The sequence below is a fragment of the Branchiostoma belcheri genome, unplaced genomic scaffold (assembly GCF_001625305.1).
Source record: "Branchiostoma belcheri isolate BF01 breed outbred unplaced genomic scaffold, Haploidv18h27 scaffold87, whole genome shotgun sequence".
In the NCBI taxonomy this organism is placed as follows: domain Eukaryota; kingdom Metazoa; phylum Chordata; class Leptocardii; order Amphioxiformes; family Branchiostomatidae; genus Branchiostoma; species Branchiostoma belcheri.
Genome location: NW_017804542.1, coordinates 925,567 through 939,727, shown reverse-complemented (window position 1 = coordinate 939,727; position 14,161 = coordinate 925,567). Strand labels below are relative to the sequence as shown.

The 14,161-nt window shown below is 46.1% G+C and overlaps 2 protein-coding genes across 3 annotated transcripts in view; both read right to left on the bottom strand.

The window, feature by feature from the left end:
- Window positions 1–4,675, bottom strand: part of LOC109487270 (kelch-like protein 8) — a 14,112-nt gene extending 9,437 nt beyond the window's left edge. The window contains exons 1-6 of one of the 2 annotated variants that reach the window (XM_019791255.1): window positions 4,583–4,675; window positions 2,966–3,151; window positions 2,386–2,490; window positions 1,750–1,872; window positions 1,578–1,616; window positions 964–1,101 (exon numbers count right to left, since the gene is read on the bottom strand). In XM_019791255.1, the coding sequence (XP_019646814.1) occupies window positions 964–1,101; window positions 1,578–1,616; window positions 1,750–1,872; window positions 2,386–2,490; window positions 2,966–3,076 (516 nt within the window). In that variant the 5' untranslated portion in view covers window positions 3,077–3,151; window positions 4,583–4,675. Of the gene's footprint in view, window positions 1–963; window positions 1,102–1,577; window positions 1,617–1,710; window positions 1,873–2,385; window positions 2,491–2,965; window positions 3,152–4,582 lie in introns of both variants that reach the window. The other variant, XM_019791254.1, reaches the window with a different exon arrangement.
- Window positions 4,676–5,607: 932 nt separating this feature from the next.
- LOC109487243 lies at window positions 5,608–14,150 on the bottom strand. The gene is made up of 10 exons (XM_019791226.1): window positions 12,704–14,150; window positions 11,312–11,523; window positions 10,756–10,863; window positions 10,318–10,527; window positions 9,746–9,980; window positions 8,936–9,076; window positions 8,278–8,475; window positions 7,753–7,810; window positions 7,286–7,410; window positions 5,608–6,690 (listed from the first exon to the last, which is right to left on the bottom strand). Exons 1-10 carry the CDS (start codon window positions 14,036–14,038, stop codon window positions 6,517–6,519), a joined length of 2,796 nt encoding a protein of 931 aa, XP_019646785.1. The 5' UTR covers window positions 14,039–14,150; the 3' UTR covers window positions 5,608–6,516.
- Between the last annotated feature and the right edge of the window lie 11 nt (window positions 14,151–14,161).

Genomic DNA, 14,161 nt, shown 5'->3' with positions numbered 1-14,161 from the left:
TAATATATATATATATATATATATATATATATATATATGTTAACTAGTACAACATATTCGTTCTACAACCTACCTAGATAAGATGAGTGCTTACCGGTATTTAAAGAGACTAATACCAACTGTTCGTTCATTCATTCATTCATTCATTCATTCATTCATTCATTCATTCATTCATTCAACTCCAAGTCTGTCCTGCCATTTGCTACATAACGTTACGGCAGGAAGAAAATGAAGAAATGAGATTCAGAATCAGATCCATGCAGGCATGCAGAAAGAAGTGTTTTGTGCCCTGAGTAAGTAAGTATGTACAGTAAGTACTGGAGTGCAGTTATACGCTGCCTTATCCTGGCCCCAACAAGGGCCGATAGATGATAATGATGAAGTAAGTACCTGAAGATATCAGAGACGTGCTGTTTCCTCGTGGCAATGTCGTGTTTCACCCACTTCATGACGGCCTCATACACCTGCTCCTCTGCGTCCACATTCAGGTCTGAGGAGCTGATCATGGCTGTCAGGTGACTCGCACTCACCTGGGGGATAAACACAAGGAAATCAGAGATGGCAGACTTCACCCGCTTACCCATACTACTACACCTGTTCCTCCGCGTCTAAATTCAGGTCTGAGGAGCTGATCATGGCTGTCAGGTGGCTCGCACTCACCTGTGGGAGGAACAACAAAACAAGACAACAAGACTTTCATCAGACCAGCTCTTCTGTCAATGAATGACACATCCACAGTGACTAAGGCAAGTAGACAGGAGATTGAGAGGCCACGGGTTTGATTACTTGCCGTCCTGGCTAGACATTGCGCCCTTGGAAAATACACTTTGCACAACTTTCCTCATCCACACTGGTGTAAAATGAGTACCTGACTTATGTCTGGGAGGCAGTGGAAGGAGAGGGATGGGCTCCACTGTTTATACCCCCCTCCCCCCCCCCACACACAAACCTTTACAGTCTCACCTGTAGGAACTCGTCGTGTTGTATAACGTCTAAGAAGTTATCGCAGGAGTGTTTGTCGGCACACTTCATCAGTTCCATGCGGTTGTGCTGCTCTGCAAACATGCGGATCCCCAGGCAGTTAGCTGGGTGCAGGTGGGCCTGGACAGGAGGGCAAATGTCTAGTTGAATTTTCCGTATGTCACAATAAATAGGTTAGGGGGGGAATGGGTGATAAAGATTGCTTTTAAAGTCCCCTCCATTGAGTGACACTAAAATGAAAATTTAAACAACACTACTAATAACAATACAAATAGCTGAGACATTTAATAATAAGAAATCTACCAAGATAATGTATCTGAGACTGTGTTACACAATTCTTGCTGTCAGGCCTCCTGCTCAAGAGTTTGTAGCCTGGATTCACCTCTATCTTCAGAAAACCATTATCATTCATCAACTACAAATGGGAGCTCTGAAAAAAGATGCCATACATCAAAATGCATTGTTGTAAATCGTATCATTTTACAAGATACACAAATCACATAATATATGGATACATTATTTGCAATTAATGGATGACGATTACAGCAATGATTCATTCAGATGCATTTTGATTGATCTGGATCAATAATTCCCACCTTCATGAAGTCGCAGCAGGCCTTGGCCAGAACCTCCACCTGCAGCAGGCAGGCTGCGTACAGCAGAGACTGCACGTTTTCTGTCGTCATGACAACAATCAATAACCTATAACTGATCAGGATCAATAATTACCTTCATGAAGTCGCAGCAGGCCTTGGCCAGAACCTCCACCTGCAGCAGACAGGCTGCGTACAGCAGAGACTGCACGTTTTCTGTCGTCATGACAACCTTCGAGGTGTACGCAAACCGCACGATCTGCTCCAGCGCGTAGCTGTCTATGTCCTTGATGGTCACCTGAAAGATGTTCAGGTACGGAGGGTTAGGGACCGGGTAGTTTTCTATACCAATTACCTATAATATATCCAGTACCCAGCTGTCTTTGTTGTCACTATCTGAAAGCAAATCTTCAGAAGACTTCCAAGTTTTTACGTGCACAGTTTACTACACTGTTATCTTTGAGATGAAACTACAGTGTCCATTAATGTTTCAAATTGATTCAGATAAAGATATGGGACCTGTTGCACTTAAACTCTTCAGATTCCAACTAGAAAAATACGGATACATGTATACTTGACATTCAGACCCAGACCTGTATCTAAACAAATTTACACATTTAGATACAGGCACACTTGATCATGAAGTTCAGGCCAAGGCACTGATCTGTATCTTAACAACTTTACAGGTACAGCTAGATAGTCAGTCCTACCATGTCCTGGGAACAATTACAAGCACAGATACAGCTGCAGGTACAAGACTAAGTACAGATGCATATATTATATAGATACAAGTACAGATAGCCAGCCTTACCGTGTCCTGATAACATTCCCCCATGCCTGATGTGAACATGGAGAAGAAGTAGGGTGAGCAGGCCGCCAGGACAACTCTGTGGCAGTGGATCCCCTTCTCTCCAACCTATTAGTAAAAGGTAAAGTGAAAGTGATCTCTAACCAGCAAATGGTTCTTCCACTTGTTGTGACAGAGAAGATAGATGCTATGTACAGAGAGGCATAGGATAAGCCTTTATGGCCTCATTCCTCCTCCTGCAAATTGGTGCATTTTATATAATGGGGGGTGCCCTAATTCCAACCTACCCCAAATTCCGTACTAGTTTGAAAAATTCTCTGTTACAAAGACCACACACATTTATTTAGCCTCTACCAGGTTTCAAGAGATGGCTGAAAAGAGGAAAAATGTTCTCTCTGGCGGACCAACTCCCCTCGTATGTTATCTCTCTATTTGACCAATTTCTGCTCTTTCCAGCCGCCTACCGAAGCCTGGTAGAGGCTAACATTTAATTACTAACCTTGAGCATGGTGTCACACAGCTCCTCATCCTCGTACAGCTGTCGCAGGAACAAACAAACAAACAAGACCACACACACACTAACCTTGAGCATGGTGTCACACAGCTCCTCGTCCTCATACAGCTGCCGCAGGATCTTGAAGGAGTCCTTGAACAGGTTCCGCGCCTCGAAGGTCGACGTCTCCACCTCCACCATCTTGGATTTGTCGACCTCTGACCCCTGCAGGCTCGTCTGATTGGTTCTTTTATCCCTGAGTAAAATTCTCTGTTCCTAGTTTGACAAAAAACAATGAAATTACTGATTTCAGTCTATCATATAAGTTGTAATTCACTTTATGTTCAAAAGTTTATGGTCTGAGAAAAATTGACATGTTCACGGAATTTTATATTCACGGTGGCGACAGTTGCAGGAAAAGAAAGTGCAGGAATTACTTGTTGACTGTAATGACAAGTTCAAGGTATAGAAGTGACAGTGAAAACAGTGAACATAAAAGTACCGTGAAAAAATCAGGAATTACAGTATTGGACTCAAGCAGACCAAACTAAACAACATTTCAATGAGGGCCTGCATGGGGGTAGTAATTATGAATTACGCAAAATTTTTGCTGACCATTTTGAATTTTTTTCAAATTCTGAGAGCTGATAATGGACAATTACATGTTGCGGCTAATGTACTAATTTACAAAGTACAATGTTTTGGGGCGGCTGCCTATGGATTACGGAGGTTAAAAAGGCCTGATCATGCCTCACGAAAAAGGGCATGCAGGCCCTCTCCGCTTCAGTGTCAGACTGAACACATGACACCCTACCCTTAACTCAGAAGTAAAATATGTTTACATTGTGACAGTTGTAAAAATATCTGACTTCCTGTCCTGGAAATCAGGCCACTTTGGACAACGGATGTGTTTCATGATATTATAATTTTGTATTCATCATAGTATACATGTACTTCTACTTTGCAGCACACTGACAACAATGACTTTTCTAGTGTTTCTTTCAAGTAATGGTTCAAACAATTTTATGTTCTAGGGTGTGCTTAGTTCACAAAAATGACAAGAAATCCTTTGCTGTATAATACATTGTACATGACTACTACTACTACTAGTTAAAAATTTTGAATCTAGCTTTTGAATTTCAGACTCAAGCTGAGAGGCAGTATTAAAGGTTTGTGATTACATTTTTCTGATATTCTAAATATTTATTTCGTGTTGTGCGTCCAAATTTTTTTCTGTGAACCATTTCCAAAATTTCCAACTGGATGTCAAGCCCTGCACAGTTGTACTTAATTAGGTAAAAGCGAATGCATATAGCTAGCAGTTGATACGGTAGACCCGCCCCTATTACTGTGTTAAAACGGTCACATATTGTAACCATTGACAACGCACTGTTTTACACGTTTTTCCAGACTTCTTTACTATTTTCCCTACCTACATGCTGCACAATCTGTGCTTAATTGCAGTACAAGCAGTGAGTGACAGCAAAAATACCAATTTGTTGTAACTTGAGTAAAAACAACACCCAGCTTGTAACACAACATTTTATCTGGCAAGCACCACTAGCTCCAAATACTCGCCACGAAAATATCTCTACTCTACGCCGCTTTTAACTCGCCCAAACTATCTGCCAGCTTCACAGTGTGTCCCAGGCCATACAGACGGCTTAGGGAGCCGATTTAGCGATAAGAGACGGGCTCTTTACTCACGTTTTAGCGGGAAAAGCGGGATCGATGCCGACTTGTCGCCTCCGTCAGACGATATTTCTGTCTGTTGTGGTCCGCTTCCTGACGAGAGCAAGCACTTCCGGTGCAGAGGTCACGTTCTGGCGGGAAACTTGAAATGACCAAGGTGTGACTGGCGAATCTTATATCATATAAAACGTGATTTACATGACTAATCTAAATTAGTTCAAGCTTTATGTAGAGGTAAACAAAGTTCGTGCAAATATTTTACGTCTAAAGTACAGGTTGAAAATAGCATATCCGGGGCAAAGGTCAAACTCTGGCGCGAAATTTGATTTTCAGACGGCCAAATGCAACAAACGTGACTTCAACAGCCTGCAGAGATATGATAGAACATCTTTGTGCAGAGTATGGCGAGTATGCAACATAGTAAACCTCTCAGAAAACAAAACTGAAGTAGAAGGAGTGTGTATGCAAGTTCATATCAGTATTAGATTGATCTGTTCTTTCCTTCAGGCCGACTACCTTTGGCAGCAACTGCACCACCCCCTCCCCCAACGTGTATGCAGGTTCCAGCATGAAGTTTGACGGAAGGTAAGTGTATTGTTTTTGCTCCGTTTCGTCTTCATATTATTCTTATTGAAACCAATAAGATGTTTGTAGTTGACCAGACGTCACTTTAAATAGTGGTACCACGCCATGCTAACTGCAGCACACACCATGTGGTGTCGGGTTACATTCTGTACCATGTGTTTCATTACAACTTGGACAAACGCTGGGAGCACTTGACTCTGATTCAAGCACGTCGGAGGCGACTAGACCGGCTCACTACAGGCGAAGCCCTCCTCAGCCGTATCCGGTATCAAGGTATATCACTGTGCACTTGTTTTCGAAATGATACCTGTCTAGTTTAGTGTGGATACCACTGCCCGGGAGGCGGATGCATGCATGTTCTTTTCTATAGAACTCATCTATTTTATAAACTGGCTATAGTATACTGACTTCAAAGTACAAATATTGAATGAATGATCGAAGGAAAGACGAATTTATGAATGACTGGTTTATTGCGAGCAATACATTGACATTGCATGCACAGCAAGATTTGTGGACTCAATCAAGTTTGTGTTGCAAATTCATTGCAAACTTCGTCTGTGTGTTACAAAAAGCAAAAACTTGTGCCTGCACAAAAATCTGCCATAAAATACAACCAAGGAGCCGACAAAATCGAAAATAAACCATTTAGACGTACATTATCAACAGAACAAGTATTCATTACAAGTTTCTTCATTTCTCGTAATTCTTATCTCATGCTCATCTTATGTCAATGTATGCATTGTATGCATTATGCTAAGATAATGTTTTATTTCCGTTAATGCTATTGAACAGTGTTATATTCACCAGTAAGGCAAGAGCAACAATATAATGTAACAAGTTAGTAGCTGATGCTCTATTTATTTTGTACATTTGTGTTTGTGAACAGTTATACATTTTCTTACATTTCAACATCCTTCTGTACATTTCTCATATTTAACATATTTTGCCAGGCACGGTTCGGATCTGGATACATCTGTACTATCCAGAACCGTTCATAAGCATCGTTCTGGTAGGGCACGGTTCTGGATACGCATGTACTATCCAGAACCGTGCCGAGAATACGCATGTACTATCCAGAACCGCATCTGAGAATGGACATGGTTCTGTCAAGGCACGGTTCTGGATACTGACAAGGACTATCCAGAACCGTGCCGGAGCATGGTTCTGGATAAAGCCTGGTTCTTGATAAAGCATTTTTAACACGACAGGCCCTAGGCCTTGCCATTCATCTTCCGATGGTAGGACTATCCAGAACCGTTCCAGAGATTGTTCCAGGCATGGTTCTGGATACGCAAATTATGCCAAATACCATCCAGAACCGTGCTTGAGCATGATTCTGGATAAAGCTCTTTCCCCCCAAGGCCCTACGCCTTGCCGTTCTTCTTGCGATGGTCTGAGTATCTCTCCCTGAGCTCCTCGGCCAGGTCCCTGCGGCCGACCCGCGACAGCGCGCGGCACAGCTTGCCGATCTTGTCGGCGGCGGCAGGAAGGCTCTTCCGCCACGAGTACAGCATGTCGAACGCCTGCTGCTGAAGGTCCTGGAAGGGATGAATAAATGAATAGAATAATGAATGAATTAATTAATTAATCAACTTTATTGTACATACACACGGCAGCAGTATAATCTAAACCAGGATAGTGAGTGTGAGTGATACACACACACACTGGGTTAGGTACAGGTCACAAGAAGTGGACATTTTATAGATATCATACATCTGTACATTCGCAAAATTTGCCATTTAAGTTGTTACATAAGTTGTTAAGTTGATACATAGAAAGTTTCTAAAGGTTAACACATTCAAGTCAGGGGTTGAGGATGAAAGATAGTCTCCTGTGCAAACTTTGTAGTGGTGTAAACTTTGAATTGGCTAGAGCATGCCAGAAGGGCGTAGTCAACTCCATGGATTTAGCTCACCCCCCGATGAAGCCCCTAGCTGCTTCTGAAAAGAAACCACCGCCCGTAGAAACAAAACTGCCAGCTAAAGAAGTCTATGGGGAGGGGGGATATTTCTATGTATTTCGATTTATTTATTTATTTATTTATTGATTCAGCAGTAACAGACAGGGCTGCCGGCCCAACTAGCGGCTAGACAAAAGTTAGATAAAGGCTAGATAAGATCCATGTGCAGTCACCTCCGGGTTGTTCCTCTTGATGTGCTGCAGACGGGACCGCTTGACGCGCAGGTGGTGGCCCAGCAGGTCCCAGTCCTCGTCTATCTCCGAGGCTAACCACTGCAGCCAGTCGTTCACTAACGGACCTGGGAGACAAGGAACGCGGAATGTTACTGTACAGTTTGTATTGTACAGTTTTCTGTGATACTCTTTACCTTTATCTGTTTCTGAAGTCTGAATATAGCACGAATAACTGCCCAGCTTCGCAGGCACGCGGCGCAGCGGCAGCTGGGTACATTACACTGAACAACCTGTTACACTTAACCTTTGCACATCTAGCTGTTCATAAATGATTATAGTTTACTTATAGAAGTACATGTGACCTTTTTACATGTTTAAATCCTATATTACACATTAACAGAATATCGTTGGATATATTAAATCATTATTTTCAATGTATGATTTAAAAAAAAGCTAAAGATGCCCACCTTGTGACTCGATGAGTTTTCGGTAGGCGCTAGGGGGCCTTGGAGGGTCCCGCTCTCTCTGCAAGAAGAGGAAAATCAACAGATCAGATCCTTAATCATATTATGGTACTAAGTATGTTATGGGCCTCCTAACGCCCTTCTGTGGTATTGCACTAGGAAAATCCAGTTTTTATAAATTTTTTTTCAGGTTCTGATTCCGCGAGTGGTAGGTTTTGGACTGGGTAGTCATTTGTACTTTATAGCGACTTTCCTTTGAATCGCAGTCTTGAGTTTTACATGTATCTTAAACTTTGGAACAGCATACAGCGTAACTCAAGAAGTGATGAGCATCTGTGGTAAAACTTTCTTTCTGTCACATTGGCCCTGGCGCCGAGGATCTGGCCTGGTCCCAAGTACTAGTAGTAGTAGTAGACTGGTTTATTGGATCTTAACACAAGACATACACAGACATACAGAAGTACTCTTTACGATAAGTGCATGCAGGGTTTTCATTATAGTGGTGCTTGAAGCTGGGACAAAGCGTACCTTGGGCAGGGTAACAGGCAGCTTACAGATGCTGTCCAGCCCCTCCTCCACCGCGTCCCCCAGGAAGGCGTTCTTGATGACATCGGGCGGGCCCCGGTCGGCGTCCTCCGGGCCGGGCTTCCCAACGCGGCGCCGGGTGCCGTAGAACCGCACCATGCCCCGGTAGCACGGGGAGCTGTAGTTACCGAACTCGTTTACCTGCGGGTTAGCAGAGAAAATCGCCGTTAAAATACAAACTTTTCTAGCCTGGAGTCCAGGCAGCTTTAGTCTATTCCCCAAGATGTTGTTGATGTTGCAATGACTACAGGTTTCGACACCTTTTGGGAGGACAACTTGTAGAGGTGCACCTGTTTTGTCCTCCCTTCCACACTTGTGGTAAATTCAAATGAACAAATAAACACCCCTATGTTTCGGAAACTCAGTGTTCCAGGAACATATGGGTGTTAGATCATAGTAGGGGTGTAATTATGATAATATACATTGATACTACAGATGCAGTCCTATTAGTTATATATCTTTTGTTTCCTAAATCAGCGGGCGCGACGTCAATGTCTTTCACATTCCAAGTGGATGTACAGCAGTGTCAAAGACATTTTAATGTAAAAGTAAAGGTTAATAATAGAGAAGTACTGTCTGATCAACTGTAAGGTTAGATCACCTCCTTGATGTAGAAGTGCGCCTGAGTCCGCCTCTGGCTGTAGAACGTGAGTCTGACGGAGTCCCTGCTGTCCCCGTCCGTGTCTCTGCTCACGTTCCCCGAGAACTTCAGCACCAGCTCGTCTCCGTCCTTCAGCAGAACCTGCCGGGGGTAACACGCGACGATAAGTCGATAAGATATTGAAAAACAGTGGGCGTTTAAACAATAAATGACAATAACCATGCGATGACGGTGTGAAGTTCACGGAATTGTAGCAAGACCACTGTGTCTACAGTGAGAGGTCTGATTCAGTGTGATTCAGTATATATGCCCAGACTTCCATTGGGATTAGGAAGGAGGCTGGCTCTGTCCTTGGTGCTGAACTCACTGTCCGGATGGACAAGTTCTGAAGAAGGCAGTAGTGGTGGCTGTGTTGTATCTAAGACCCAGCCCTGGGGCAAATCTACATGATTGGATATGCAAGAACTAACTAGAACCGTGTCTGATCCTAACCCTAACTCATCCAGGCATAGAACTAGATATGCATGGTGCTGTATATAATACATGTAGACAGGTCGCATAACTGTGAGTAGACTTGCTTGCTACCATAGCCATGGGTTGATATCAAGTAAGCTTTTACCGAAGAAGGTCATATGTATGACTGACTGGCTGGCTGACTGACTGATTGACTGAATAACTAACTGACTGACATAGCAGAACCTGTAGGACTATATATATGACTGAACAGACTTTACCTCCTTGCTAGCAATGGCTGGGCTCGGCCATAGCATATGCTGTATGACTATATATGACTGTGAGCAAACTGTTTACCTCCTTGCTGGGCTCGGCCTCCTCGTACCCTGCCTGGTCCAGCTGCAGTTCTGCCTCCCGCACGTCCCGTGCCGGTACGCAGCGCACCACGGCCCGCTCGGGGTCGCCCGTCTTCGTGCGCAGGATGAGCCGCGCGTCCGTCAGCCCCAGCGACGTCTCCAGCAGCCGCGGGAACGCCTCCGTCACGCCCTGGTACTGCTCGGCGGCGGGGTCAGCGGTCCGCAAGACGATGAACCTGGGAGGTGTAGAGGAGGGTGGGTGGTGTTTAGCAAATTGAATTGAATTCGTCAAGCGGTAGCAGCTAGTTATATCATGCCAAAAACTAGTACCTAAGCGATTCATTGTATCTCTCTTTGCTACTGGTAGCTATCCCCTTACAGGGTGCAAGGGACGATGAAAACGGACAGGTGTTCACTATATAGACAAGATTATTAATGCCTGTGTCCATTGAATTCGAATTAGGACTAAAATGGGACCACCAAAAAGAGGCCAGGTGGTACTTATGTAACGGAGACCACTTGTGCAGGTACAAGAATCTTAACGCGGTCAATAGACAAATAGCTCGTACGTACTTTCCCAGCAGCTCGTCTGTCTCGAACGTGACGAGGCCCTTCTTGTTCTGCCGGAACCTGACGCCCATGACCTCGGCCCAGGCCTCCTCGCCCTCGGGCTGGCCCAGCAGGTGCAGAAAGTCGTCCCCGTTGTCTCCCTCCTCCATCAGGCTGGTCCTACCGGCTGGGGCACTGCCGGGCCGCGGAGACGTACCGCCTAGCTTACGGGACCTGGTGCGGAGGTAGGGAGAGAAAACAGCGTTACTTATCAGCTAGACTGAATTTGCTAACCCCAGCAGGTGCAGGAAGTCGTCGCCGTTGTCTCCCTCCTCCATAAGGCTGGTCCTGCCGGCTGGCGCACTATCGGGCCGCGGGGACGTGCCGCCAAGCTTACGGGACCTGGTGCGGAGGCGTGAAGAAAAAACAGCGTTACTTTTAAGCTAGACTGGATTTGGTAACCCCAGCAGGTGCAGGAAGTCGTCCCCGTTGTCGCCCTCTTCCATCAGGCTGGTCCGGCCGGCCGGCGCGCTACCAGGCCGCGGGGATGTGCCGCCCAGCTTACGGGACCTGAATAATGGGGAGGTGGGGAGAAAGAACAGCGTTATTTCTAGCCAGGTTATCGTAGGCAGCCAGGCTTCTCTTCGGTACCGGGAGGGATGTCTGCATGGCCAGGCCCATTAGCACACGCCGGAGGGACGAGCCGCCAAGCTTACGGGACCTGGTGCGGAGGATTGGGAAATAAAGAGGACGTTACTGGATTGGGGCTCGGGTTCGATCCCTGTCATTCTTGGCTAGACACTGCGTCCCTGGGAAGGGCATTTGACTTTCCTCACTCCCTGTTTTCAGTTTCAGCCAGCTGCTGTGTCTGTGAGAGCGAGATGTCACTCAGGTCACGTCGTACAACATCCATACATCCTATCAAACCTAACGAACAACAACAAACAGCTACCCTGTATCCCAACCCTGTACCCTAGCGCGGTACCCCAGCTACTCCGTACCCCAACCCCGTACCTACCCGCCGAGTCCAGCCGTGCCCGGCCTGGTGGGGTCGCGTGCCCAGTTGCCCGCGGGGTTGAGCGGGCACGGCACGGTGATGTCTACGGGCTTGTGCAGCCTGAGGCCGGGGCTGAGCGCCAGAGAGACGATCGGGCTGGTGGAGATGAGCGAGTCGCAGTCCGAACAGCGGGACTTCAGCGCAGACAGGCTGGTCGAGTCTACAGGTTGTACCTGGGAAGGGCGGCAAGGTGGTGTTGTGGTGAGGGTTGTCGACTCAGAACCTGAAGGTTCTGGGCTCAAACAGTACAGTACTAGCCCGGTTATGTGCTTACTGTACAAAACTTATGTGTTACGCCTAAAGGTGGGCTTATGGTTAGGGTTGTCGACTGAGAATCTGAGGTTGTGGGCTCTGAAGAGACGGGTCTGGATTCAAACCTTACAGTCCGGTCTTACGCAGCTTGCTCTTACTGTACAAAACGGGTGTTGTAGGCGCAGCACCACTTTATTACTGTGGCTGCTGCTATTCTGCATGGGATGGACGTGTGAGGAAGTGTTACCGAACTCACCTCTGTTGGTCTTCAGGGAAGAAGTCGTACAAACTGATTGGAATACGTCATAAATGTTTAATCTTCAGTAGAGTTAGTAATACAAACTGAAATCCGCCCTGTTCTACTTCCGCCGTATAAGTTCGATGTTTCTGAATTTGCTGGTAGAGTTCTTGTTGGTAATTGTATTCCTAGGGCAGTTTGACTTCTTGATCCCAATTCGAGGAACAAAGCACAAGTTCTTAGCAAGTTCCTGGTGAATTCTTGGCTAGTTCTTGGCGAGTTCCTGGCGAGTTCTTGACGAGTTCTTGACGTAAAACTGGTATGGTCTCATCGTCCTTCCACAGAATATCCTCTGGTATCTCCTGGACCCTCTCTATCCAGGCCTTTGATAATCCTTTTCTGGATTTCCTGGATCCTTGTATCCAGGCCTCTGGAATACCCCTTTTGGATTTCCTGGATCCTTGGTATCCGGGCCTTTGTAATCCTCTTCTGGTCTTTCCTGGGACTTCTGTGCCCAGGCCTTTTTGGTCCTAACTCACGAACCACACCAGACTTCTGTCTCTCTGCTTGTGCCTTATGCACTGCCTGTCGCCTTGTCTACCTAAGTCCCAGACAGACGGGCTCCCCACCCTGGTGCTCAGGGGGGGCAGGGATTTGGCGGGAAGCTATACTAACTTAATCTACTGGCGGGAAATTCAAATTTGGAAGTTGGCACTTACACTGGCCCCCAAATTGTCCGTTGGGCAATTTTACCTTACACATTACGAGCCAACTTCCTTATAACATTAGTAACTTAATAACTCATCGTTAGTAGAAATAGCATGCAATAGTTTCCTACTTTAACTTCCAGCTTACAGCAGTACACATAGTTTGTCGATTGGTCTCTCGAGGACGTTGTTTTGCGTCTTTACTTTTACTCTACGCACTAGTCCGTCGCTGTGGTGAGTCACTTCCAGCACCCTGCCTAACGGCCAGCAACTTCGCGGTGAGGTTTCATCTTTCAGGAGAACTATATCTCCCACGGCAAGGTTTTGCCTTTGTTTGCCCCATTTCTGCCGCTCCTGTAGTGACGTGAGATACTCCTGCGACCATCGTTTCCAGAATAAGTCGGCAAGATACTGCACCTGTTTCCATCTGCGTCTGGCATACAGGTCGTTCTTGCTGGTTAGGTTTGGCGGCAGCGAAGTCTTCATTTTCATAGTCAGGAGACGGTTGGGCGTCAACGCTTCCAGGTCATCAACTTCATTGTTAACTGCCGTTATTGGTCTTCCGTTTACTATGCTTTCAGCTTCGCACAGCAAAGTGTGTAATCCTTCGTCATCTAGTGGATTCTTCTTCATGATCGCATTCAGCACCTGTCTTATTGTGCGTATCTGTCGCTCCCAAACGCCGCCGAAATGCGATCCTTTAGGTGGGCTGAACTTCCAGTCCACTTCCTTCTGCAGTAAGGCGTCCTTAATCTTGTCTTGGTTCCACCCTGCTATCTCCTTCTTTAGCTCGGCCTTTGCCCCCACGAGGTTGGTTCCGTTATCTGACCATATTTGTTTGACTTGTCCTCGTCTTGCGATGAATCTCCGCAAGGCATTGATGCAGCTATCCGTGTCTAGGGAGTCTGCTTTCTCCAAGTGAACTGCTCGGGTTGTGGTGCAGGTGAAGATGACTCCATATCGCTTCACGATACTGCGACCTCTTTTTACTTCAAAAGGGCCGAAGTAGTCAACGCCTACATTGGTGAACGGTGGTTCATCCGGTGTGACTCTGTGTGATGGTAGATCGGCCATCTTCTGTTCTCCCGTTTTGCCGTGATGACGTCGACAGGTAACGCACCTGCTGATTATCTTTCTGATCAGCGTGCTACTCTGTGGTATCCAATAGCGCTCTCGCACTTTGGCCGTCACGTAGTTTCTCCCCATGTGGCCTACTTCCTCGTGTATACTCCGTATGATCAGCGGCGTTACTGCTGACTCCTTAGGGAGTATTATGGGATGCTTCTCTTCTTCTGACAGAGACGACATGTCAAGTCTCCCGCCCACTCTCAGCAAACCGTCTTCTCCTAATATTGGGTTTAGCTTGTAGACGCTGCTGGTAGATGCTACTCCTGCATCCTTCGACCTCTCTAACGATACTATCTCCTGATGGTAGTATCTGTGCTGCACGTGTTTGAAAATAGCTCCTTCAGCTTGTTTGAGATCGTGCATTGTCAATCCGACTTCAGTGGCCTTGTTCTTCTGCCTGAGGGCTTGCTTTACCTTGATGATCCAGGCCACTGCTTTCTTGAGACGGTGCCAACTTGAATAATGCGCTATTAGCGCATCCATAGG

Bases quoted from the DNA above. Each gene is read 5' to 3' on its own strand.
- LOC109487243 (XM_019791226.1), bottom strand. From the start codon at position 14,038: ATGCACGATCTCAAACAAGCTGAAGGAGCTATTTTCAAACACGTGCAG. The intron at 9,981-10,317 runs GTACGTACGAGC...TACACCTCCCAG, and splicing joins ACAGACGAGCTGCTGGGAAA to GTTCATCGTCTTGCGGACCG. The intron at 9,077-9,745 runs GTAAACAGTTTG...TACCCCCGGCAG, and splicing joins AGGCCGAGCCCAGCAAGGAG to GTTCTGCTGAAGGACGGAGA.